Genomic DNA, 26,102 nt, shown 5'->3' with positions numbered 1-26,102 from the left:
ACAAAAAAAAAAAAAAAAACTAATAGTAATAAACTAAAGAAAGCTAAAGACAAATAGGATTACACTGTTAATAAAGTTTGGAAGATTCTATATTCGGTTGTTATCAAACAATTCGATTGTTCTACGAAGTGAATAATATTCATGGTTATTTACAGATTTAAACCCTATATTTTTGGCTAATTTGCTTAAAATGTATCCTATCCACATTTGGGCTTCTCTCCTCAAGAGGCCGTGTGCTCTTTTACACTTTGTTTAAGTATTCGAATCTTTACGGAAATTATTTTTGCTAGGTTTTACAGTTTATAGAATTCGGGTTATGCATTAAGCTCTCCAATTGTTGAAATTTGGATCGCTAAGTTTAGCAATTGAAGCAATGAGAATATACTTTTTTGGAACTGGAATTAATTCTACTAACATGATAATTAATGTTTTATTTAAGTAACATGATGAACCCCCACCTTCGTGTTTTCAGGCAGCGACATATCCTTGTTTTCCCGGCCAAGAACCTACTTTGACTGGTGATGTCGATTTCTTGCTCAAGGTTTAAGCTCAGTATAGCTCTGTCGGTTACTTAATATATGACGGGTTTTTGAGACAAAAAACGGAAAAAGTCTCACTCTCTGATGTTTGTTGTGCTATTCCTCCTCTGTTTACTGTTTTGATGTTGTCTTAATTTAGAACATGGAAGAGGCAAGAGTAGATGGAGCTCTCATTGTGCAACCCATCAATCACAAGTTTGATCATTCTTTAGTGACATGGTCTCTTTCCTTTTGTTTTTCTTTACAGAAGCTACTCTACTTCTTTCAAAATTTGTGTTCCTCTCGTTTTGTTTTCGTTATGGTTTATCTGTCTCGCTGTCCTTTTTTTTGTGAGTATGTATATGACTATGTGATGCATTACTAGGGCATAGGTTGGTCTTGGTACTGTGTAAAATTATAAGTTTGTGAAGATGGATCTAGCAGAAACTAGCCACGAGGTGGAAGGTTCTCGTGTCGATCGATGTACATGTCCCTAACGATCCAACGTAGTTCATACACTCGAGTAATGTCGTCACTTGCGCCGATCTCATAGTTAAAAAGTCTCTGTAATAAAATCTCTTGTGTATTTATACAAGAGAGCGTTCCTATATATATAGCATATCTAGGAATATGATCGACTGATCGTATTTAGGGATATAAAATATTAACAGATATATCCTAGTCTAATAGTCTCCTAAACAAATATCAACACCAAAAATCAAAACCCTAGAAATCAGGAGAAAAAGAAGAAAAAAAAAACTCCTAAAAAGAGACAAATCTCGGCGAACTTGGATCGAAACGCGTAGTTTGTGAAGATGAATTGGGACGCCTTACACGTAGAGGTCAAGATCTGGTGACTTTGAGTTTTCTACAAACGATCAACCTTTAACTTGTTAGATAATTCTAGTAAATTCTACAAACGATCAACCTTTAACCTATTTCGTTTGACAGTTTTAGTATACCTTTCTATACAAAATCGAGAGTTTGGTGTGGTTGGAAGCAATATTGTATGACTGTAACTTGTTGTCAAAGGAACTGAAGCTTGTGTTTCACAGGGTTCAGCAACAATGGAGAAGAAGAAAAAAAAGAAAGAAACTAAGAACAAGAAAGACAAACCACTTTCTATAACTCCAACTTGAGATAGAATTAAGAAACCACTTTCTCCTTTTTTTCTCGATTCAGCTTAATCACTTCTTTGGCGATGTCAGGAACAATGCGGTCCCGAATACAACCGTGGATTCCCTCATCCTTCAACATGTAGGCCAACAATGAACCACAAAAGTTTTCATTAAGTACGCTACGCGGGAACTTGGTTCTCACTTCTAAAACTTCCTTCCTGCCGATGGTTGTTTGTTGAATTAGGGTTTCAAGACCACTATTAGCACCCCGCATAAAAGTGCGCTTGATTCCACGGATTCTTATTACTAACGTTATTGTAAATTTGAAACTTTCGGGACAAGGGTATGTTTTTGCTTCATAATAGTCTATATTCATCGAATGTTTGTGCGCCATGGAGTGATGGAGACAGAGAGAGAGAGAGAGAGAGATAGAGAGCCAAAGAACAAAGTTTGATCTGTTTGGTTTGGTGATCGATCCATTTATAGACTACATATGTTTGTTTTTGTTTTTTCCTTTTTTCTTGCAAAGCAATTTTTTTTTTCCATTTCTTTTCTTTCCCTGCATGTAATAAAAGGAAATTCCGTCTGTTTCCTTTTTTATTTTATTTTATTTTATTTTTATCGGTATTTGCAAAATGTACCACCAAAAATATATAATTAAAAATATATAAAATTTAAATCTGAGAAGCATTAATTCATGGTTATTTACAGAATTAGACCCTATATTATTAGCTAAGTCAACCTGAGAAATGAGAATTATTACCAACTGTTTAAGCATTTCAATTCGAACAAACAAACATACCAAAAGACAAAGCTTTTGTAGAACCGATACAAGGAGTTTGAACTCACACTTATCATGACACCTATGATAATTAAGTGTCAGTCAAAGCATCGAGGATTTTGTTTTCAATGTGTGCATAGTATGAGCGATAGAATTGTTGAGCCAAGGGAGAGTCATGGTGAAAAAAATGTCAAAAAAAAAAAAATATGTATGCACACATGATTTAGGGAAAGAGACGAATTAGAAAACACAATCAACCTCTTAAAAACAAATAGACTCTTAAAAACAAACCCACAACAACAAAAAAAAAAGACAATGTTTGTGTCCACACAAACCTCTGAGGACAAAGAATCAATACGCAAATACTCTTGAATGAGTTGGATGTAATCGAACCACTTATGTTCCATCATCAACTGTTGGAAAAGAATAAAGGTTTAATTTTTTTTTGTTTTGTTTTCCATTCTCTTAATAAACTTTAAAATAAAAACAATAAGCTTTGAAATTGATATGATTAAATTGTTCTTTTATTTAAGATGATATAATATATACATTGGCTATCAAAAACAACTTGGATGAGGAGACAGAGAGAGAGAGCCAAAGAACAAAGTTGCATATCTAATTAATTACATTTGTGAAATATCTCAAGATTTGGTTAGGAGGTTGAAATTTTTTTTTTGTCAACATTAAACCACAAAAGATGGAATCATTAGCCAAATTCCAATATTTGTAAAAAACGGTAAGAATGTTTAAACTTTAAAATTAAGGTTATTAAATTTATAGTTTATTTTTTTACTGGAAAAAGAACTTTTACTCATTAAAAAAAATCTAAATAGAAGTAGGTTTTCTTTTTTCTTTGTACTTTTATATAATTTTTTTTAGCATAGGTTTTGAACTTTTACATTTTTTTATTTTTAGATATTTTAATAAATTTAGAATTGACACATATCAATATTTTAACGATACAATTAACAAATGTCACGGTCGTATTAATGAGAAATTTTGAAAACCAAACTTTATATAATAAGATTAGAAAGATCTTTTTGCTAGTTGCTTTGAACTTGCGATTACTATATCTTGCAATCAACCCTCACAAATAATATTCACTCAACTAGTCATGGCTATGTATGTAGGAAACATGTTGAAAAAGCAAACTGATTATGATTCATAGATGCCAAACTGATTGTGTTCTTTGAAGTTGCTTAAGGCTTAATTAGTAAAACTCACATCCTCATTAATTAACGCACTTCTCAAACAAGAACTCTAGCTTCGCTTGCTAGTACAAATAGGATTAGACTGTAAATAAAATTTTGGAAGATTCTATATTCGTTTGTTATCAAACAATTCGATTGTTAGACAATGTGAATAATGATATTTGCGTAATGATAAATAATATTCATGGATATTTACAGAATTAGACCCTATATTTCTTGGCTATTTGCTTTAAACGAATCCTATTTAAAAATAGTGTGTATGGGTATCACGTGAATTGAATTGATGATATCCACGACCACAGTGGGTTATGGCTGTGACACTGAGATTAACGAATACTACTTTTGCAATTTCCAGTCACCCTTTAACGCCGTCCGTACTATTCCGAGCAAGCAAATCGATCGGTAACAAGATAGCATCATCATCAGCCAGGAAGGTAAAAATGGCGACTTTTGCTGTGTCTGACTCAGAAACAACATCATCGTCTACCTCGAGAGTAATCGATTCCCATCTCCACATTTGGGCTTCTCCTCAAGAGGTCGTGTGCTCTTTACACTTGAATGTTATTCGAATCTACGCAATCTTTTTTGTTCTTTTAGGCTTTGCAGTTTATAGAATTCGGAGTATGCATTAAGTAATCTCTCCAATTGTTGAAATTTGGATCGCTAAGTTAAGCAATTGAAACAATGAGGATACTACTTTTTTGGAACTGAAATTGATTATAGTGAGATGCTTATGATTTGATTAAGTAATCTGATGAACCCCCCAAATACGTGTTTTCAGGCAGCGACATATCCTTATTGTCCCGGCCAAGAACCTACTTTGACTGGTGATGTCGATTTCTTGCTCAAGGTTTTAAGCTCAGCTCTGTCAGTTACTCAAGCTATCCTCATGGGTTTTTGAGGAAAAAAATGGAAAAAGATTCATTCTTTGATGCTTGTTGTTGTGCTAATCCTCCTCTGTTTACTGTTTTGATGTTGTTTGTTTGTTGTCTTAATTTAGAACATGGAAGAGGCAAGAGTTGATGGAGCTCTCATTGTGCAACCCATCAATCACAAGTTTGATCATTCTTTAGTAACAAGGTCTCTCTTCCTTTTCTTATACCTTAATCTGCATTTTCCTAAAAAATAAGTTTTTGTTTTTCTTAACGGAAGCTACCCTACTTCTTTCAAAATTTATGTTCCTGTCCTTTTATTTTAGTTATGGTATATCTGTCTTGCTGCCTTTTTTTGCGAGTATGTATATGACTATGGGATGGGATGTATTACTGGGGCATAGGTTGGTCTTGGTTAAGACTTTTAATTACATGCGATGTCAGTGATTTAATTCTAGTTTCTTTTCAAGATGATTTTAGTTTCTGATTGACAGTGTTCTGAAGAAATACCCATCCAAGTTTGTTGGTTGTTGCCTTGCTAATCCTGCAGAAGATGGCAGTGGAATTAAGCACCTTGAGAATCTTGTTTTAGAGGTCTTCCTTTTCACCGTTTCTCAAAACATCTCAAAATAGCATATATGCATCACATTTCTCAAGAGTTTTAATCTGTTGTTTTGTAGAGTAACTATCGTGCTGTTAGGTTTAATCCCTATTTGTGGCCATCGGGTCAGAAGGTACCAATTTAATGATTCCAATGACCTTAGATCAAGTTTTCATCGTACTCTTTAGGATTATCAATGACTTTCACAACACAGATGACAAATGCTGTTGGCAAAGCCTTGTTCTCTAAAGCAGGGGAGCTTGGTGTGCCTGTTGGCTTCATGTGTATGAAGGTCTGGTAGTAGTATTCTAACCTTTGTTGTTCTCCAAATTTGTGTGGTTTACGCGAAGTTCTTTCTTTAAAAATTTGTTTTCTTTATTCAGGGTCTGGATCTGCACATTGCAGAAATTGAGGAACTGTGCACAGAATTTCCAAAGACTACTGTTTTACTAGATCACGCTGGATTCTGCAAAGTACCAGAGTGAGCTGTTCTTTGCTATTTTTGAAAAAAATAATTCAGTCCCCTGCAATTCCTATAGAATATATCACTGATATTCATGGTTTCATCAACATGCAGAGATGGTGAGGCAAAGCTTGCTTATACTCAACTCATGAATCTCTCTAGATTTCCACAGGTGAAAAAGCGAAAACATTAATTTTACAATTCGAGTTCTCAATAGCTCACAGTCACATATTATTATACGCATCTGAGGGAAGAATATTGAAACAAGCAGGTATATGTGAAATTCAGTGCTCTATTCAGGATCTCAAGAACCGGCTTCCCGTATCAGGACCTATCGCCTCTCCTATCTCAACTTGTGTCCCATTTTGGGGCAAATCGTGTCATGTGGGGCAGGTAAACATACTTTTTTATACCACGCTTTCCCGAATAAAAACCACAAAGAAAACTTCTATTTGATGAACTAACAATACAAGATCATATATGGATTGGCTGCTTTCCATATGCTGCAGTGACTTCCCATTTGTTGTTCTTGAATGTGGATACAAAGAAGCCAAAGAAGCTGTGACTATTATTGCAAAAGAAGCATCCTTGTCTAGTTCTGAGATGGACTGGATTCTGGGTAAGACTCTTATGCAGCTCTTCCCTGGACAATGGGTTTGTTCTTCCTTGAGAGGGTTGTGAGAAGTAATAGGTTGCATGAGGGCTAACAGTAAGCAATGATGATGCAAGCAATGGAAGCAATGGAAGTTGTATCACTAAAACGAAGCTAAGGGCTAACAGTAAAGTGTATTTATATTTATCTTTAGAACAACTACATATATGTTCTTTTTCTTACAATTATGTGTAGTGAAGGAGGAATTCAATTACACTAATATCAGATTACAAATTAGTAATGGCAAATCTTGGCCTTCTACTTCTTCTTCTTATTCTTCTTCACGTTCCCTAGTTTCAATGAGAGTTCCTGCGAGACAAAATTGGGACAAATGCTATAAGCTAACTCAGTTCTCTCAAGCTTTCACATATAAAGGCTTTATCTAAGAAACAGTACCTGAGCAGAGAGAATTCCTTGGAATGCACCAGGAAGCTCCTAATCTTCATCTTGAAGATGTTGTAGTTCACTCTTGAAGTGTAAAGCTGAGAAACGAATCTCGTAACTTCTCGTATTGTCTTGGTTGGGAAAAAGGATGCAAGAATCTGTGTTGTGTAGTGAGAAACAAGGGAGCATCCATCGGAGAGACATGCTTATCAACCTGAGAGGTTAGATCAATTCGATATAATTCAATAACTGTTCAATCAATTCAAAAATACAAAAAAACAGAGAGGTTATATTATTACCTGACATATTAACTTGTTGAGAGCCAAGACAACATTGAAGTTACACGGGTGAACAGTAGCCAAGAAAGAGAGTATACCCTTCAGAAGCTGAACATGGTAGGATCTGTAGACCTCATCCACCAAGGGAGAGTCTTGTCGGTGAAGAGAAAAATGTCAAACACTAAATGTATTGATTTAGGAAATGGGCACCTATTTCTACAGATCAAACGATATTGTAGTGACACTTGTGATCAATCAAGGCAGAGAGTCTCATTCTCAATATGTGCATAGTATGATCAATAAAATTGTTGGGCCAAAGGAGAGTCCTAGTGAAAAAAAATGTCATAAAAAATTATGGTCGAGTAGAAGGAATACTGCATTTTTATACAAGTTTTGAAAGATACGAATTTAAAAGAATATTTATGTAATATAAACTATTAAATAATTAATTTATTCAATAAGTTATTAAACTCTTTTAAAAATATATAATTATATTTTGTTATATTAACTTCAAACCTACCCGACACGTGAGACATTATCTAGTTTATTACTAAATTACCTCCATTAACTTATTAAGCATCATCTATTTTATTACTTAACTACATCCATTAACTTATTTTGTTAAATTATTAAGCATTTGCATCGTTTTTTTTTATACCCTCTTTGCTCGAGAATCCATTATTAATTCCAATAATAATTTTTTTTATCCCAAAAAAATACTTCAAGATCTTCATTTAACTTCATGCATCGTTTACACAAGCACAAGGTCCAATATACATTTTAACTAATATTAAAGAGATAATTAAGTTTGTAGAAACTGATTATTGCTTTTGGCTTGATGACATTTAGATGGCTAGATGGTGATTATTTAGAATCTGAGATTATGTGGCCTATCATGTCTTTTTAAATTTATATTGAAATTTGAAGGATGGAGGTTGTGCACTTGTGGTGACTACTGTTTGCATTCGGATGGTTAAGAAAAACTAAGTAACAAGAAGAAGAAGTTTTCTGCAAAGCTGTTTCTGAAAACTCTTTATTATGATAATGATAACTGATAAGTGATAACATACAAATGCAAGTTTTATTACTTCAGAATTCAGGTGGTAGCATACTGAGTTTTATTTGTATTGATGATATATATAGCACCAAGTGTGCTGAGTAAAAAGGGAACTGTTCTGTGGAACACAGACCCTTTTAGCTTATCTCTTAACACTCTCATTCAAGTGAAGCATATGATGTGTAAGCCTTGAGGATTGAGACATACATATCGATTCCCTTCAAGTACTCGTATTGGCTCAGATACTGTCAAAAGGTTAGATGATAGAAAGGTGTTAGAAATTGCTCTTGGGGGTGTGTGATGATGGTCTACCAAATAATAGGCAAACCGAAGGATGTAACATTTACAAATCAGACAGGTACCTCGTTGTGATCATGAAGCAAACTCGGGGTGTTTGATATATAGGAGAGAACCCAATCGCAGGCAAGCCTGCTCTTAGGAAATACCGAGATTCAGTTGATGCAGGGAAAATCTCAGGGTCAGTAGTCTTCCCTCCAGCTTCTTTCACAGCATTTCCTAAGAGCTCCAACCATGGATTTGAATCATCTTTAGCTGTAACCAAGTGCTTCTCTTCAATAACCTTATTGAACCGCCAAAGCTGACATATATTTACCAAGAGAACTCTTCAGATACACAGGCTTTCTAAACTCTCTAGCTAGAGTAGTAATAAGAAAATTACGTCAAAGGACATGTTCCGGGATACAGGTGCCCATTCCTCCACCAAACGTTTTTCTAGCGCTTCAGAATCAACAACAGGTGGGACACGCATGTCGCAACCAGCTTCCGCCTCAGATGGTTGCAGATTCATAACAAAGCCCTTTTTATCAAAATGAGGTCCAAATTATCAGGTTATACCACAGAAATCAACTTTGTACACCAACAGAAAAAAAGAAGAAGGAGAGAGAAGAATACATTAGGAGAAGGAGTGCCAGCTTTGAGGAAAACCATGTTGACAGAGACGACATCCCTTCAGCTTTTAAACCAGCTTTGATCTGATCAAACTGAGAAGCTCTGAATCTCATTACACTGTCAATGCTTTTAGTGAGATTCTCCATGCCTGAATCATCATAGAGCTTTGAGCCATGGCCAGGTTGTCCTACAGCTTTTATCTGGATCCACCACGGAATCCTCTCTCCCTTAAACACCTTGTAGCTCTCAGTCGGAGATGGTAAGCCTATTCCATTTTCATCCACCACAAAATTTGTTGTGTGTTTAGTTTCTTGTTTCTTGTCTATATTTCAACTACGTTTCTATAACATTTCATGTACAGTTGACTATTTTTATACCTTCGTCGAGCACGATGGCAATGTTCAAGCTCTTGAAGGTGTCCGATTCCACGAACTTGCCAACCCCATCAGTGCCACCGATCTCTTCATCAGGAACGAACGTGACGTAAACAGATCGAACAGGCTCAAAACCAGAGGCTTTGAGCTTACGAATGGCTTCTAAGTACTGCATCCCAACGCTCTTCATATCCTGAGTTCCTCTTGCGTAGATTCTTCCTTGTTCGTCGATCTCTGCTCCGAGTGGAGGATGATCCCACTTGTCTTCCTCAAAGGCGACGACATCGACGTGAGAGTTCAAGAGAATGGCAGGTAGATAAGGATCTGAACCAATCCATTTCAGTAGAACGATAGGCTTTCCTATAACGAGCTCGATCGGTTGAGTTTCGAGAGAAATTGATTTGGCCTCGGAGATTATGAATCTTGCAGCTGCGATGTAATCAGGAGTCGGCTGTACGGTGTTGATTCGGAGATAGTTCTGGAACCTGTTAATGATCACTGTCTCTTCCTCTGTTTTAGCTGATGAATCAGAGAGATGAGCCATTTATATGAAAGATTGAAGAAGTTAGTAAAAAATATGAAGAGCTCAGCAAAGCAAGTTTGAAAGGACGTCTTTGTGAGTTTGTTGCTACTGCATGTAAACTGTAAAAGCTTCATTTATATACTACATATTTGCCATCAAAACAATTATATACTACTGCTGTTGATTTAAAACGTGGTGATTCTCTTTTTATATAAAAGATTCGAGATTATTGTGTTCAATTATAAATGCCATTTTGTTTACAAAACATTTTGAAGTATAGTAAAGAAATTGCACTAATCACGCGTAACTTAAGACTAAACTGGCTACAGGTTGTTAAATTACTACGTGGAGTTCCATTATGCGCGTATTGAAATTTTTGTAATATATAACTGAAATTTTTAGTGCGATATGCGCGTAATAAACGTGCGTCCATCAAAACCGATAAGCTAAAATTTCTTGTAATATAGTATTGAAAATGTTTAGTAGTATTAAATAAATTATTAATCATCTAAAATTTTCAGTAGTACATCTATCACGATGAATTCACAATCTTTTGGAGCTATGCATGCTCTATAACTAATAGAGCTTAATTAGTTAATTTCTGCAAACTATACATATATACTCCCTCCGTATTAATTTAATTGTCAATTCTAGAACTTAATTTTTGTTTCATAATAATTGTCGTTTTAGATTTTCTATACAAATGATATTTGATGAATATTCTTGTTGTTTTAAAGTTTTAACCAATCAAAAAATTATGAAATATATTAATAAAGAGCAAAACAGAAAAGTTTAATTTGTGTGTAAAAATCTTAAACGACAAAAAAAAAAAAAAATCAGAGGGAGCTATGATTTCTAATCAGTTCAGCTTTACTGTAAGATATAGCCTAATCTAAGTTAATACTGGAAGAAATAGCCCAATCCACCAATATTTATTTGGTTTTCGCTTTCAGAACATTCTTTGTATTAATGACCATTAATTTCAGCTAATCACCTTTTTGAACCTTGTATTAAAATGATTAACTTAAGTAATGGATTTTTGAGTGGGATCACTCTTTTACTTTCTACTTCCCTCTTCTTCAATCTCCACACTCTTTTGTACTTCGTCTCTTGCTCTCTCCCATTTCTTTTCGAGTTTTTGTTCGATCCGTTTCTGGGATTTCACATAATTTCCTCGGCTTGTGTCCTCTTCATTTTTTCTTGTCAAGAAATCGAAAGATTCTACATTTTTGTGCTCCTGGGTTAAGTAAATTAGGGTTTTAGGGTTCCGACGTGATGAGTCACCGTCGAGCTTCCGGCAGCGATGTAGTTCACGTGAGAACCACCAACGACCTTCCGCCGGAGAATAGGTTTCCGAATTCCGGTAGCGACAGTTCCATCTGGGCCACTGAGGATGATTACAACCGTGTCTGGGCAATGCCAATGCACCCCGACGACGCTGAGTCTCCGAGCAAGAAGACACGATCTTCCTCCTCCGAGATTGGGAAATCGTTCTTCAAGACGAAGCTCTGCTTCAAATTCCGCACCGGAACTTGCCCTTACGCCGCGAGCTCTTGCCACTTTGCTCACAGCTCGGAAGAGCTCCGTCGTCCACCGCCGCCGCCTAATCGGCAGAAGACTGCTGCGACAGAAGCTTTAAGGAACCGAGAGAGCTTTGCGATTAGTTTAGGTCCTCGTGGTTATGGTGGTGCTGCTAGTGATGGTGGTGGCAATGTTGCTCAGACTTTGAAGCCTCCAAATTGGAAGACAAGGATTTGCAATAAGTGGGAGATTACTGGGTATTGTCCTTTCGGTACTAACTGTCATTTTGCTCATGGGGCTTCAGGTAAAGTTTTGGCCTTTTTATTATGTCTATTAGTAACCCCAATGTGCTTCAAAATGTAATATAGAAAATTAGAAATGGGTTTTAATCAGTGTTGCTTTATGGATTGTGTGATTAGAGTGTCACCACAGGGTAATGGATGCTGAATTGACTGAGAGATACTGCTTGAACACTAGAACTGGCTTTGTTAGCTTTTAATGATTGATGAAAATTTAGTTTGAACACTATGGACTTAGTGTAAATCGAGTAGGACGGTTGAAATGTTTCAGTGTGGTTTATGTCAATCAGTTTCTGATTGGAATAGGTTCTTGATCTGCTTGTTAACATAATTGGCAATGGAAATGCAGAAAGTTTCAATAATAATAGCTAGCTAAAAGTTTGAGTCTTTATGATATTTTTTTGCAGAGTTGCACAATTTTGGTGGAGGCCTTGTTGAAGGGGAAGGTAAGATCGGAACATCCACCACTCCGGCCACAAAGCAGACGGGACAAGCAAACACAGTGACTCACCTTGTTTCTCCTGGAGTCCTGTCCCAACGGACATCTAGTTCTGTTATGCAGAAACCAAACGGGGTCAGAACTCAACGGAAATGGAAAGGACCGGATAAGATCAGTCGGGTTTATGGTGATTGGATCGATGATATTGAATAATTCACAGATTTGTTGACCCAGGGATTATTAGCCTTTTTAGAGTTGTAACTATGTTGACATATTAGTATCCTCTCTTTTGTTGTTGTAGATTGTGACTTAACAAAGACAACAACTCGCTCTTCTCTTTCTTGTGGAATCATCTTATTCTCTTTCTATGCCAATTCTAAATGACTAAATCTGAATTTGTAGCAGATCAAACCGAACTTTAATCATGTTTCGTACTTGTTAACTGATAAGCCTCATCGGGTTTATACTAGGAGGAAGAATAAAGAAGAAGTGGCACGTGTGGAGCGTGAGAGGAACACTTGCGACTGAGTATCTCATCTTTTTCATTGCTTATATACTTGTAAAGAGAAAACAGAGTTTGTTATGTTTTTTGTGAGGAAACAGATTGACACATGAGTCATCTCAGGGAACGAGAGATATGTCTAGCTGCGTCTATAGTCTCTTGTTAGTTCTTGTATCATTCATTCCGTTAATAAAGGAGAGTTCTTTTTCTATCAATTGGTGCGTCGTGACACTGGATCGAATCTAACGCGAAAGCGACGAGATAAGATTCGCAATTGGGGATTTTTTTTTTTACAGTTCATCGGAGAAGAAGATCACAACAACAATGGTGATGGAGATCGGATTATCACCGGTGCGTGAATTATCAGAAGCAGAGCAACACTGATGTTCACATATTTTACCATGTTTTCCCTTAATATATTCACATCTTTTGCATCCTTTGTTATCCTTTTTGACCATTATTGCATAGTTTTAGGATTGTTCTTGCATTAGAGTGTATGTTGCATTGCATTTGCATCTTTTCTTGCATAAACATGTGATTTTGGAGCCTAAAGAGCATGGAAGCAATGCTGAGGAGAAGTGAAGCAATCATGAGGAGAAAGCAAAGGAGTTAAGGCTGGAGAACCAAGGTCCGGAGTCCAACTCGACTACCCACTCGACCAGACACTCGACCGTGTGCTGAGAGTGACTCGACCGAGTGGAAGGAGCACAAGAAAACCCAACTCGACTGGTCACTCGACCGAGCACCGGGTCGAGTTGGCCGAACCGCCTGGCTATTTTGTCTTTTAGCATTTTTAGGGCTTCCCCTCCTTTTTTCTATTTAAGGACCTTGTACCCTGCAACCACAAAAAAAAAAAAGAGTTTTTTGAGATATTCTCAAACCTAGTATTTTATCCTTTTTGGGATTTATGCTTTTTGCACTTTTATTTTCTTAGATCTTGTACCTATTTTGAAGGGGAAAACACAAGATTCTTCATACTTGTTTGTTTCATAACTTTCAAAGTATCAAGAATTCGAGTTTGATTCCTTCTCCAATATTGTAGATCTCTGTTTTATCTTTCTAATCATGCAAGTTTCGTGTTTTTCTGGGTTTATGACTTTGATGTTCATTATGTGTGATTGTGAGTAGTTTCCTTAGCTCTTAGGGATGGTTTAGGCTGGATGGATGTTGTGGTTATTTGATTTGGTCAAGCTTGATTGTTGTAGATCTCTTCTAGACTAGATGTTCTTAATGCTGATCCTATAACTGAGAGGGTAGGGTTTGATCTCAAGCTTCTTAGCATCACACCAATGTCTAAGGTGCATAGATAAGGCTAGATCTAGAGATTATCATTAGGCTTGCTAAGAGATTAGAAGTCTTGTTTGATTCTTGACATATTGCTTAATGCTTGCTTGTATAGATTCTTTACTTTGTGAGAACAAGTCTAGAAATATATGAGCTTGATTGTTTTTGCCATGAGAGTGGATTAACATGTTCTTAGAGATTAATGTCTAGAGATTAGCTCATGTTGATTGAGGTTTGTTGATCAAGTTAGATAACCACAATCTAAGTTCAGCCCATGAATCCATCCCTAAGACCTTCCTTGTCTAATTATTTCTTAGTCTAAATCCTGTTGTTTGATCGTTGTTTGATTTACTTTTGTCTTGCTCTGTTTTGTCTGCATTGCTCTGTTTTACGTTTTTGTCCAGCTCGACCCTGCACTCGATCTACACTCGATCGAGTGCTTGCTCGAGTTCATTCCCAGAACTCTTGTTTATGATTCGTGTCTGTCCTGTCTTGTTTCTTATTTCATTCTAGTTGCATTTCTGTTGCATTCATTTAGTTTCATGTTCATTACTTTCCTTGCATTAGTTCATTACCTGCATTACTATAGTTTGGTATCTGTTCTAGTTTCATTACTGCCATAATCATTATGTTCTATTACATTTAGTATCTTGTCCATTCAGCTATTACATTCTGCATTTTACATTCTGCAATAGGTTGTTAGTGACAAACACCCTCTATAATTGGCTTAACTTAGACAAGTATTGCACACCCTGATTGCTTGCATTCACTCATTTAGGATTGATACCTCTTATACTACAATTGCATAAGGGGAATTGAAACACCTTGCTTTCACCATTGTTCATCATCATATCATTCATTCACATTCCATTTCACACACACACAAAGAATACTAGTTTCAAACACGAAGAATCATTAGCCGACATTTACGATCAGCTGGGTGAGATGCGTAAACAAGAAACCCAGTTTGCGACCAAGATCGAATCATTGGGTTCACAGATGGGGTCTAAGATCGAGTCCTTGAGCAACGAGATGCGATCGCGTGATCAGAAATTGGAAGATCTAGCGAGGAAATTGGATTTGGTGCTCAGCTCATTACCGGGAATTGCAACAACACGCGAAGTTGGGAGTATGAGTTAGTCGGTACCGTTACAAACACAAGATCATCGCAATCAGGTACGTTTCTTGAACTCAGAACCTTGCCATAGCAACATTAGGCCGGGACTTAGAGAAAACTTAATCAAGAATGTGGAAATGCCAATCTTTGATGGCGCTGGAATTTACGGTTGGGTTGCTCGTGTGGAGAGATTTTTCCGAATTGGAGGATACAACGATGAGGAAAAGCTTGCATTGGTCTCTGTAAGTTTGAGTGGAGAAGCGTTAAGTTGGTATAACTGGGTAGTGAATACAAGGCAATTTGGAAGTTGGGTACAGTTTAAGTCAAGCTTGATGTTGAGATTTGGGAACTTGAAAATCAGAGGACCAAGCCAGAGCTTGTTTTGTATCAAACAAAAAGGGTCATTAGCTGATTACATACAGAGATTTGAAGACTTATCATCCCAAGTAAGTGGTCTTGATGAACAGAAGTTGGAAGGGATATTCCTAAATGGATTAACTCAAGAAATGCAGGAGCTGGTCCATATGCAAAAACCTCGTAATTTGGATGAAATGGTAGCAGAAGCTAGAGCTATAGAGTCAAGTATCATGAGGAGAGTGGTCAAGAAGGAACTTATGCTAGCTAACAAAGAGAATTTGGGTTCTGACCATAAAGGGAACTCTGTTTACAATACAAATACATGGAAGATGAAGACAGTGACCACAGATCCGGTAATAAACAATGAGAAACAAGTTGGAAGAGTCGAGCAAAGACCAAGAAGGCACAACACAAATGCAGAATTAGATGAGAAGAGGAAGAAAGGGATTTGTTTCAAATGTGATGATCCATGGTCCAGAGATTACAAATGTCCTAACAAAGAGTTGCGAGTGCTAACGACGCTTAATGGATATGAAGTTGAAGTGTTGGATGAGAATTATGAAGAGATATACACAGAAACTATTGGAGAATGTATGACGCTTTCGTTTTCCTCATTTAGAGGCATGTCAGGACCATCAACAACAAAATTAAGAGGTTCAGTGGGAAAAGATGCAGTGGTGATTATGTTGGATAGTGGAGCAAGCCACAACTTTATATCCCCTACAACAGTGAAGAAACTAAAGCTAAAATGCAGAGAGGATCCAAACCTCAATGTCAAGCTGGGAACTGGTATATTGGTAAATGGCTTAGGCGTATGTGAAAAGGTTACTTTTTCTGCTCAAAACCTGGAGTTCACCACTGATTTCATTGTTCTAGAGTTGGGACATATTGATGTAATATTGGGAGTGTATTGGTTAAGAACCCTGGGTGATTGTAGGGTGAATTGGGAGAGGAATGAGATGTCATTCATTCACAATGGCAAGATGGTATCTTTGAGTGGAGAATCTGAATTGATGATCAATAAGATGTCCCTGAAGTCTTTATCAAGTGACTATGAAATTAAATCAAAAGGAGTAGCGATGGAGCTGTGTAACCAACAAGCAAACCCCTCAATGGTAGAAATGATTGATGACAGCATCCAAGCAGTGTTAAAGGAATACGACTGTGTGTTTGAGATTCCAACAACTCTACCACCAAACAGAGGAAGAGAACACGCTATTTCTCTAGTAAAGGGTACTACAACTGTGAGTGTCCGCCCATATCGATACCCACATGCACAAAAAGAAGTGATGGAAAGAATGGTTAAGGAGATGTTAGACTCGGGCATCATAAGACCAAGCCAAAGTCCTTTTTCCAGCCCAATCCTGCTAGTTAAAAAGAAAAACAACAGTTGGCGATTCTGTGTGGATTATAGGGCTTTAAACAGAGCTACAGTTCCTGACAAGTTCCCAATTCCAATGATCGATCAGTTATTAGACGAACTTAATGGTTCTGTTATTTTTTCCAAACTAGACCTCAGAGCAGGATATCATCAAATACGTATGAAGGAGGAAGACATTCCCAAAACCGCCTTTAGAACCCATGATGGTCATTATGAATTCTTGGTGATGCCATTTGGACTTACAAATGCCCCAGCAACCTTTCAAGCACTGATGAACGAGTTGTTCAGACCATACTTGAGGAAATTTATTCTGGTATTTTTTGATGATATTTTGGTCTGTAGCGAGAGCTTACAACAACATGTGGAGCATCTAACAGTGGTCTTGAGTATTTTGAAAGAAAATCAGTTGTTCGCAAATAAGAAGAAGTGTATGTTTGGCCAGCAACAAGTGGATTACTTAGGACATATCATTTCCAAAGAAGGTGTCTCCACTGATCCTGCTAAAACACAAGCCATGACTAAGTGGGTGACTCCAAAGTCGGTTAAGGAGCTAAGAGGATTTTTGGGGTTAACCGGTTACTATAGAAGATTTATCAAAGGTTATGGGATGTTAGCTAAGCCATTAACAGAACTTTTAAAGAAAGACAATTTTGAATGGAGTTCAGAAGCTCAAGCTACCTTTGATAAACTGAAACAGGCAATGTCGACAGCTCCAGTACTATCTTTACCAAACTTTGATGAGGTCTTCACAGTAGAAGCAGATGCGTCGGGCTATGGTCTAGGAGCAGTATTGATGCAGAACAGGAGACCAATTGCATATTTCAGTCATGGATTAACAAGTCAGGAACAGTTAAAACCAGTGTATGAGAGAGAGTTAATGGCCATCGTCTTAGCCATTCAAAAATGGAAGCATTATCTGTTTGGCCGACACTTCGTGGTACACACAGATCAGAAAAGTTTGAAATTTTTGCTGGATCAGAGGGAGGTATCAAAAATGGCTTATTAAACTCTTGAATTACGATTTTGAGATCATATACAAACCAGGAGTTGAGAATACAACAACAGATGGACTGTCGAGAATGACACAAACAGAAGGAACATTATCATCTATTCTACTATGGGCTATAACAGTACCTACAGCACTCCAATTGCAAGATATTTTCGATGACATTGAGAAAGATGAACAATTGCAGAGAGATATCAAGACTTATACCACTGAACCTGATAAGTATTGCAAATTCAATGTTAAAGATGGAAGACTTTGGTTTAAACATCGATTGGTAATCCCTAAAACATCAACCTCAATCCCTCTTATCTTAGAAGAATGTCATGCAGGACTATTGGGAGGGCATTCTGGTGTATTAAAAATAGTAAAGAGAATTCAACAATCATTTCATTGGGAAGGTTTGGTGAAGAATGTTCAGAAGTATGTATCAGAATGTGAAGTATGCTAGCGACATAAATACTCAACACTATCTCCAGCAGGTTTACTCCAACCCTTACCATTGCCACAACAAGTGTGGGAGGACATATTGATGGACTTTGTAGAGGGCTTACCTACATCACAGCAAAAAAACGTTATACTGGTCGTAGTGGACAGGTTAAGCAAATACAGTCACTTTATTGCCTTGAAACATCCATTCATTGCTTCAGAGGTGGCCAATATGTTCATAAAACAGGTGGTGAAGTTACATGGTTACCCAGCTTCTATTGTTTCAGACAGAGGTAGTACATTTTTGAGCTCTTTTTGGAAGGATTGTTTCAGGATATCAGGAACAAAGTTGAAATACAACACAGCATTCCATCCACAAACCAACGGTCAGACTGAGGTATTGAACAGGTGCCTCGAGACTTTTCTATGATGCTTTGCATCAGCACACCCTCGTACTTGGCATCAATTCTTACACTGGGCAGAATTATGGTACAACACCTCTTACCATACATCACTGAAAACTTCACCTTTTAAAGTCTTATATGGTAGAGAACCTCCAGCTATAGTCCGGTTTGAAGAGCAGTCGACAAAAGTAATGGAAGTTGAAGCCTTGTTGAAAGAAAGAGACTTGATGCTGACTCACATTAAAGATCAGCTATTACGAGCACAACAACTGATGAAGAATAATGCAGATAAACACAGAAGAGACGTGGAGTTAGAAGTGGGGGATTGGGTATTCTTAAAACTGAGGCCATATCGTCAACATTCTGTTACCAAACGAGCGTGTCAGAAACTTGCAATAAAATACTTTGGACCTTATGAAGTTATGGAGAGAATTGGGAAAGCAGCTTACCGATTGAAGTTACCAGAAGGATCAAAAATACACCCAGTCTTCCATATTTCTCAGATAAAGAAGGTACTAGGGGAACATCAAAAGGTTATCCCTTTACCAGATGTCTTAAATGAAACAGAGGAGGTGACTATGGAACCGGAAGAGGTACTTGATACACGTTACAATGACAAAGGTGTGTTGGAGGTTTTGGTTCGTTTGAAAGGACTACCAGATAACAAGAAGACTTGGGAGGTGGCAAGGGAGTTACAGAAGCAATTTCCATCCTTAGCGCTTGAGGACAAGCTTCGTTTCGAAGAGGGGGGTATTGATAAGCCTCATCAGGTTTATACTAGGAGGAAGAATAAAGAAGAAGTGGCACGTGTGGAGCGTGAGAGGACCACTTGTGACTGAGTATCTCATCTTTTTCATTGCTTATATACCTGTAAAGAGAAAACAGAGTTTGTTATGTTTTTTGTGAGGAAACAGATTGACACATGAGTCATCTGAGGGAACGAGAGATATGTCTAGCTGCCTCTAAACTCTCTTGTTAGTTCTTGTATCATTCATTCCGTTAATAAAGGAGAGTTCTTTATCTATCATTAACCGGACCATTATTGGTAACTTTTTTTTCTCTATTTCCTATTCCATCGGTCAATATTTTTGTTTTAGACAATGATTTTTTTTTTTTTTTTTAAACTGTCACAGAAGACTCGCTCAAAATGCTAAGCAAAGACACTTCTGTCTCTCAGACATAGCCACTTCTTTCTCCTCAATTCTCTCTAATAAATTGAGCTATATGTCTTCTCTCGCAAGGACTTCTTATAACAAACCTTTCTTATTTCCCAACCAATCTACAAAAAAACTGGTAGAGAAGCTGGGGGATTTCTCCAACCTTCAAATGTCGGCAACAACATTAATACCAGATGCTGATGTTTTCCCTAGCGTTTCCATGCCCGTCACCGTAATTTTGACTGGCGTGCTTCTCTTTGTAATTTTCGCCGGTTTCTTCTCTCTTTTCTTCTGGCAGTTTCTCCTGAATCGTTTATTTTCAACTTGGAACCTTCAGCGAACACCTTACGCTGACTTAATCCATGTGGCCACTCCGCCTGAAAAGACCGGCCTAGACCCATTTATCATCCGATCATTTCCCGTGTTCCGCTATTCATCTGCAACGATGAAAAACCACGGGACAGAATGTGCTATATCTGCTTGTCAGAGTTTTCAGATGAAGACACAGTTAGGCTCATAACGGTTTGTCATCATCCCTTTCATTCAAACTGCATTGATCTTTGGTTTGAGTTACACAAGACTTGTCCTGTTTGCCGGTGTGAGCTAGACCCTGGCCTTGTTGGTTCTGGAAGCCATGAATCTTTACACAACACAATCACGATTACTATTGAGGATATAAACCATGATGAAGAAGAAGGTCTTCCTACCACTGGTTCAAGCAAAAGGATAGTGGAAGCATCGGCTTGGCGATTCTCGAGGTCACATTCTACTGGACATTTCATGGTTAAGACGACAGATGTCAATGTGAAGATGAAAAGAAGGCATTACCAAACAGGAAGCTGTGTCTCATTCGACGAACTTATTCGGTATAATGAAGCAGGATGGCTTGGTGATTCATCATACATTAGCAGGATTGAAGTCTAGTTTACTGATAAATTCTGTTACATCTTCATTTTTGTGTTCTTTTTAGTAGCAGTAGAAATTTCAAAATTGTAATAAGATCTCTAGTCAGGTTTTCATGCTCTTATCGGATAACCGAGAAAATAATAAGAGTCACTCCACCGGTTTTTCTTCAGAAGTGTTGTTGTTGTCTTCTGCAGTGTCTCCATCATCAGAAGTGTTGTCTTCTACAGTGTCACTATCTTCAGAAGTGTTGTTGTCTTTTACAGTGTCAACATCTTCAGATTCACTGGCCGTTCTCAAGCTAAACTTCAGAATGATAGGTCTGCCCATTATCTCCTATAGAAAAAAACGAAATTGTGATGAAAACCCTTTACATGCTCAAGAGCTAAAGAAGCAAATAGCAGTTTGGAACTAAATAATGAAAAGTGAGAAGTTTATAAATATACCTTCCCATTGAGTTTGGTGATTGCATCCTCAGCTTCTTCTCTAGTAACAAAAGAGACAAAGCCATAGCCGGAAGATCTTCCTTCAGGGTCAGCGAAAACAACCCGAGCTGAGACCGGGTTGAAATCTGCAGCAGTGAAAAGCTCACGGAGATGGGTTGACCTTGCTTTCCAAGCGAGATTAGATATGTAGAGTTTGTGACGGGTCTCTCCAGCGGGAGGAGTAGGAAGATTATTTGGTGGTTTTGGAGTAGGCTTCTTGAACCTTCTAGCAAAGTTCACCCTTATGATCCTCCCTGAGACTTCCTAAAAACAAACAACAAAGAAGCTTGTTTAACATCAAGGATCAGTTAACAATTCAACATAATATCTGTTTAAGTAGTTACAATAACTTCTCATTTCTTTATTTGATACTGAATTATCCACCTAAAAGGCTTTGCAATGATGAATCTAAAGTATTCAGAAACTAAGAACACAGGTCATGAGGGAAGGACAATGAAATTAACTCAGATGATAGAAGAGTGTAAACGGTTTAAGCTTACAAAAGCATCGAACTTATCAACAGCAGCTTGAGCTTCTTCTCCTGATGCCATTGTTACAAAAGCAAACCCTCGGTTCTTCCCATCTTTTTGCCTTATGATCTGTGAATTTTTTTTTTTATAAATTGAGGTCAAACGAATTCAAAATAACACAAAAAAAAAAAAACAATTTTTAAGAGAAAGAAGAAAAGACCTCGACATTGTTGACAGTCCCGCATTGTCGAAAGAGGTCGGAGATGTCATGAACACTCATAGACCAAGGAAGATTGAATACAAAAAGCTTCCTTTTTAGATTTGACTTCTTGGTTTCTTCATTCTTCTCATCCTGCGACGTTTCTTCCTCCGCCGACGTTTCTTTCTCCGCTACGGAACATAGTACGGAGACGAGCCGCCGTGTTTTATCGCCGCCAGAACTTAGAGGGAAATGGACAGAGAAGACGGGAGAGAGATAACTGGGAATCCGAAGATTAAAGGCGGTAGGTTTAGACCGCTGAGGAAAGAGATAAGGTTTAGAGGAAGAAGAAGAAGAAGAAGAGGAAGAGAGTGAGAGGACGGAGAGAGCAGCTTCCAGAACCGCCATTGTTTAGATTTGGCGCAAGAGAAATGGATTAGATTAGACCGAAACATAAAGAATTGAAACCGGTTTGGTTTTCTTTGAAAATTCTAATTGTGAACCGAATCTACCCACTCCGGTTCCGAAGGGTTAAATGGCACGAGGAATTAACCGTTAAATTCTTGGTATACCAATAATTTCCCATCCGACATTTGCAGTCAAAGTGGGAATACTGAAACTCATGTTTTGTTTTATTTTATAACAAAAGTCAAAACTCTGACTATTATTAAAACTGGATTTGATTGGTTTACTTTATAACAAAATGCAAATCCAAAAGTTTAAAGTCATATTCTAAATAAATAAATAAAAGGTTTTGATACATTTGGTAAATCCAATAAAAGCCTGAATGGTTACTCCGATGGACAGCAAACCACCGTGAACTAACTTTATTTGTACACAAAAATAGTCTATCGTTAATCTGTAACGATTTTTTTTCTGTTTTTTATAGACCGCATTACTATAGACTAAATTTGATGAATGGTAAATAAAAAGCGTTCTAGTTCGCTCACGGATTTGTCTAGCCTGACCATCTTCACCTTTCAAAAAAGTAAAAGCGATTTATAATTTTCGATTTCAAATGAGTTGGAAAGTTATTCCAAGAAAAGTCCAGCCAGACGTCTCCAATCCATTAATCCTATCCGAATCATAATATGATGGTGATGCCTCTTAAAAACGGTGTCGTTTATTAAACAACTTGTACACACCACCAACCAAACCAAAAAAGGTGCTAAACGGAACTGAAAATCCAAATTCGAGAACACACAAACTCGGAGAAGAAGAGAAGAGAACCATTCCTTCTTCCTTCGTTTACTCTCTGACATCTTCAAATCTCCTAAACCCTAAACCTTAATTGCCCCGAATTCGTTGTTGGGAGATACTTACTGCTTTGAGTCAGTCAGAGGTGGTTTATGTGAGGTATTGCTCTGACATATACATACAAAAATGGCGTCTCTGGGTCTGTCGTTTCCTCCCGCCTCCAAAACGCCGACGTATCTAGCCTCTTCGTCTTCATCTTTCTTCTCTCACTCTTCTCTATCACTCAAGACCTCTCTGTCTCGCTCCCGGAACTCTGTCTTCGCTTCTGTTGTTGTAAGCTGTCGTCTTCAATCCCTTACGTTACGCTATTCTTAGAATTCCTGATTCTGCCTTTTTGAGTTTTGATCCTTTTTTTATTTTTTAATTACATTTTCCGGATTTGAGGTTCATAGATTGAGTGGACCCTATTGCCCATCTTGTCTAGTTTTGAATATCTGAGGTTTTTAATTGGTGCATGAGCGACAAAGGTTGTCTCTTTTTTTTTGATTATGCGAATATAGCTATACAAAGGTTGTCTCGTTTGATGCATACAGTTGTTGTATATGAATCTCTGATTATATCTTGTTGTAGAAACTGAGACCTATATGAATCTCTGATTATATCTTGTTCTTGTTGCTAGAAATGCGATATGCCAGAGTCATTGAATGTGGGAAACGGGAATCCAAGTATCCCAATTATTAATGAGAGGACACTTCCAAAGTTCTTGGAATCTGCAAGGATGGAGAAATCAGTCAGTAGAACCAATACAAGGCTGAAGTTGTTCTCTGGTACTGCAAACCCTGCCCTTTCTCAGGAAATTGCTTGGTATATGGGATTGGATCTTGGGAAGATTAATATAAAGAGATTTGCTGATGGAGAGATCTACGTTCAGTTACAAGAGAGCGTTAGGGGATGCGACGTGTATTTGGTGCAGCCTACTTGCACTCCCACAAATGAGAACCTCATGGAGCTTTTGATTATGGTAGATGCTTGCCGGAGAGCATCAGCCAAGAAAGTAACTGCTGTGATTCCGTATTTTGGATATGCAAGAGCTGATAGGAAGGTAAAATCTCTTTTTTGTGATTAACTACTTTGACATGAGATGGAGGGTTTGTTGACAACTTGGCTTATTGGTAATCATTTCTGGATTAAAATTTTATGTTTTTGCTGCTTACAGACACAAGGGCGTGAATCCATTGCTGCCAAATTGGTTGCAAATCTTATCACCGAAGCTGGTGCAGATCGAGTTCTTGCATGTGATCTTCATTCAGGACAGTCCATGGGTTATTTTGACATTCCAGTCGACCATATTTACTGCCAGGTACACTTTTAAAGCCATGCTTTTGATACCTACGGCCTCTCATCGTTATGCATTGTGTGTGTGTATGTTCCCTTTTTTAGTATAATACCTATTAACCCTTTTGTGTGTTCAATTTTTGCAGCCTGTGATACTTGATTATCTTGCTAGCAAGTCAATTCCCTCAGAGGATTTGGTAGTGGTTTCTCCTGATGTTGGTGGAGTAGCCAGGGCACGCGCTTTTGCAAAGAAATTATCAGATGCACCACTTGCCATTGTCGATAAAAGGCGTTCTGGACACAATGTTGCTGAGGTATCCCTTTCTTTCAAAGTCTGAGTTTATCTATCTCACCAACACCGCTTGCTTCCCCTCAAGTTCACATTTGTTATACTTTCCTTTCAGGTCATGAACCTAATTGGTGATGTAAAAGGGAAGGTTGCAATAATGGTGGATGATATGATTGATACCGCTGGTTAGTAAAACGGCATGGAGTTGTCATGTTACTGACCCCCATCAAAATCACTAAAACCCCCCTTCTTCTTTTTCAGGCTGAAACCTCTTAGAACTAATCTTGTTCTGTTTTATCTCAGGAACCATTGTGAAAGGAGCAGCTTTGTTACACCAGGAGGGTGCTCGGGAGGTCTATGCGTGCTGCACACACGCTGTTTTCAGGTAAACCTCTAAACTTCATTTTGTTCTTTTGAACAAGTCCCAAAAACCACTACTTTCTGAAGCAATTTTTTTGTTTTGTCTTGGGAAGCCCGCCTGCAATAGAGCGATTATCAGGGGGATTGCTTCAAGAAGTGATAGTGACAAACACATTACCAGTAGCAGAAAAGAATTACTTCCCACAGTTGACAATTCTATCAGTGGCTAATCTTCTGGGTGAGACCATTTGGCGTGTCCATGATGATAGTTCCGTCAGTAGCATCTTCCTCTGACCACCTCTCTCATTGCCAACCATTTGAACGGATTCTTGGTTTTTGTTAGTCGGGTGAAGGGTCGGTTTAGAAAATTTATCCCGGTTTATGTTCTAACCGGCAAGCTTCACCAAATTTGCTTGCTTTTATCTTTTTGATAGCTTTTAGGCTTCTTCTTATTTAGTACTCCACATCTCATTATGGATACACCAATTTGTTCTTGAACCTATTTTTGATTATGGTACGTGTACACAAGCTTAATATATCAAACTTCATTTACCATGGTGCAAATTGGCTCAAAAATCTTGTTTACAATTTGACAAAAGGATATTAAAATTATTAATATTTTATCTAAAGAAACATTAATCGAATTAAAAAAACAAATCAGATCAAATCTATGCATTATATTGTAAAGTCCACGGCCAAGTCCAATAGATAACAAAAAAGAAAAGCCCAAAAGAAGGAGTCAAATTAGGGCATCTATATGTATAGTTTCAAGTTTCAACAAGTATATATAGACAGCACCCATATCAACTTTTTAAGACAAGCCTCTGTAGTTCGTGTTCCGTCTCATTATTAGTTTTAGGGTTTAGTCATCTCTTTGATTTTGCTTAGTTGTGTTTGTTTTTTGATTTTGAGCTTACGGATTTTTGATAGATGAGCTGTGATGAAAAATATCGTGTGCCAGAGATGATTCACTCATCGCTGACGGTAAAACACAACCCTCTAAGAAGTTCTGAGCTTTTTCCAGATCTTAATTTATTTATTTTTAATCGGATTTTGAATCGATTATAAAACCCTTAATTCAGATTATTTTTAAGGTTTTTTTTTGTTTTAAGGAGTCGAAGTGACGATAGAAATTCACAGGTCTGTCAATCCACTGAATCATGTGATGTAATTGTGTTCTCGACAGGTTCTGATCGACTCCTTTAATCGATCCTTTGATCTTCCTTTCAA

The 26,102-nt window shown here is 37.5% G+C and overlaps 5 protein-coding genes, 1 long non-coding RNA gene and 2 pseudogenes across 6 annotated transcripts; 5 read left to right on the top strand and 3 right to left on the bottom strand.

Moving 5' to 3' along the window:
* Positions 3,917-6,474, top strand: LOC104792300 (4-sulfomuconolactone hydrolase-like). The gene is made up of 10 exons (XM_010518418.2): positions 3,917-4,164; positions 4,410-4,478; positions 4,629-4,708; positions 4,995-5,094; positions 5,181-5,234; positions 5,316-5,393; positions 5,485-5,582; positions 5,679-5,736; positions 5,836-5,957; positions 6,074-6,474. The coding sequence occupies exons 1-10, from the start codon at positions 3,937-3,939 to the stop codon at positions 6,243-6,245; spliced, it is 1,059 nt and encodes a 352-aa protein (XP_010516720.1). The 5' UTR covers positions 3,917-3,936; the 3' UTR covers positions 6,246-6,474.
* LOC109133506 lies at positions 6,339-7,154 on the bottom strand. The gene is made up of 3 exons (XR_002038661.1): positions 6,900-7,154; positions 6,613-6,814; positions 6,339-6,525 (listed from the first exon to the last, which is right to left on the bottom strand). It is a non-coding gene; the product is annotated as an uncharacterized LOC109133506 (long non-coding RNA).
* Positions 7,943-9,822, bottom strand: LOC104792301 (annotated as a pseudogene).
* Positions 10,798-12,366, top strand: LOC104792299 (zinc finger CCCH domain-containing protein 28-like). Its single transcript, XM_010518417.2, has 2 exons — positions 10,798-11,566; positions 11,969-12,366. Exons 1-2 carry the CDS (start codon positions 11,017-11,019, stop codon positions 12,211-12,213), a joined length of 795 nt encoding a protein of 264 aa, XP_010516719.1. The 5' UTR covers positions 10,798-11,016; the 3' UTR covers positions 12,214-12,366.
* LOC104699246 lies at positions 15,041-19,316 on the top strand. Its single transcript, XM_010414579.1, has 4 exons — positions 15,041-17,597; positions 17,686-17,921; positions 18,321-18,481; positions 18,623-19,316. Exons 1-4 carry the CDS (start codon positions 15,041-15,043, stop codon positions 19,314-19,316), a joined length of 3,648 nt encoding a protein of 1,215 aa, XP_010412881.1.
* On the top strand, positions 19,654-20,616 carry LOC104792296 (annotated as a pseudogene).
* LOC104792298 (28 kDa ribonucleoprotein, chloroplastic-like) lies at positions 20,537-22,117 on the bottom strand. The gene is made up of 4 exons (XM_010518416.2): positions 21,713-22,117; positions 21,523-21,621; positions 20,984-21,286; positions 20,537-20,873 (listed from the first exon to the last, which is right to left on the bottom strand). Exons 1-4 carry the CDS (start codon positions 22,097-22,099, stop codon positions 20,688-20,690), a joined length of 975 nt encoding a protein of 324 aa, XP_010516718.1. The 5' UTR covers positions 22,100-22,117; the 3' UTR covers positions 20,537-20,687.
* On the top strand, positions 22,811-25,427 carry LOC104792295 (ribose-phosphate pyrophosphokinase 1, chloroplastic). The gene is made up of 7 exons (XM_010518415.2): positions 22,811-23,221; positions 23,568-23,990; positions 24,105-24,248; positions 24,370-24,537; positions 24,628-24,697; positions 24,816-24,897; positions 24,986-25,427. The coding sequence occupies exons 1-7, from the start codon at positions 23,075-23,077 to the stop codon at positions 25,164-25,166; spliced, it is 1,215 nt and encodes a 404-aa protein (XP_010516717.1). The 5' UTR covers positions 22,811-23,074; the 3' UTR covers positions 25,167-25,427.

The sequence above is a fragment of the Camelina sativa genome, chromosome 6 (assembly GCF_000633955.1).
Source record: "Camelina sativa cultivar DH55 chromosome 6, Cs, whole genome shotgun sequence".
NCBI lineage: Eukaryota > Viridiplantae > Streptophyta > Magnoliopsida > Brassicales > Brassicaceae > Camelina > Camelina sativa.
This window is presented reverse-complemented; position numbering and strand designations above follow the sequence as displayed.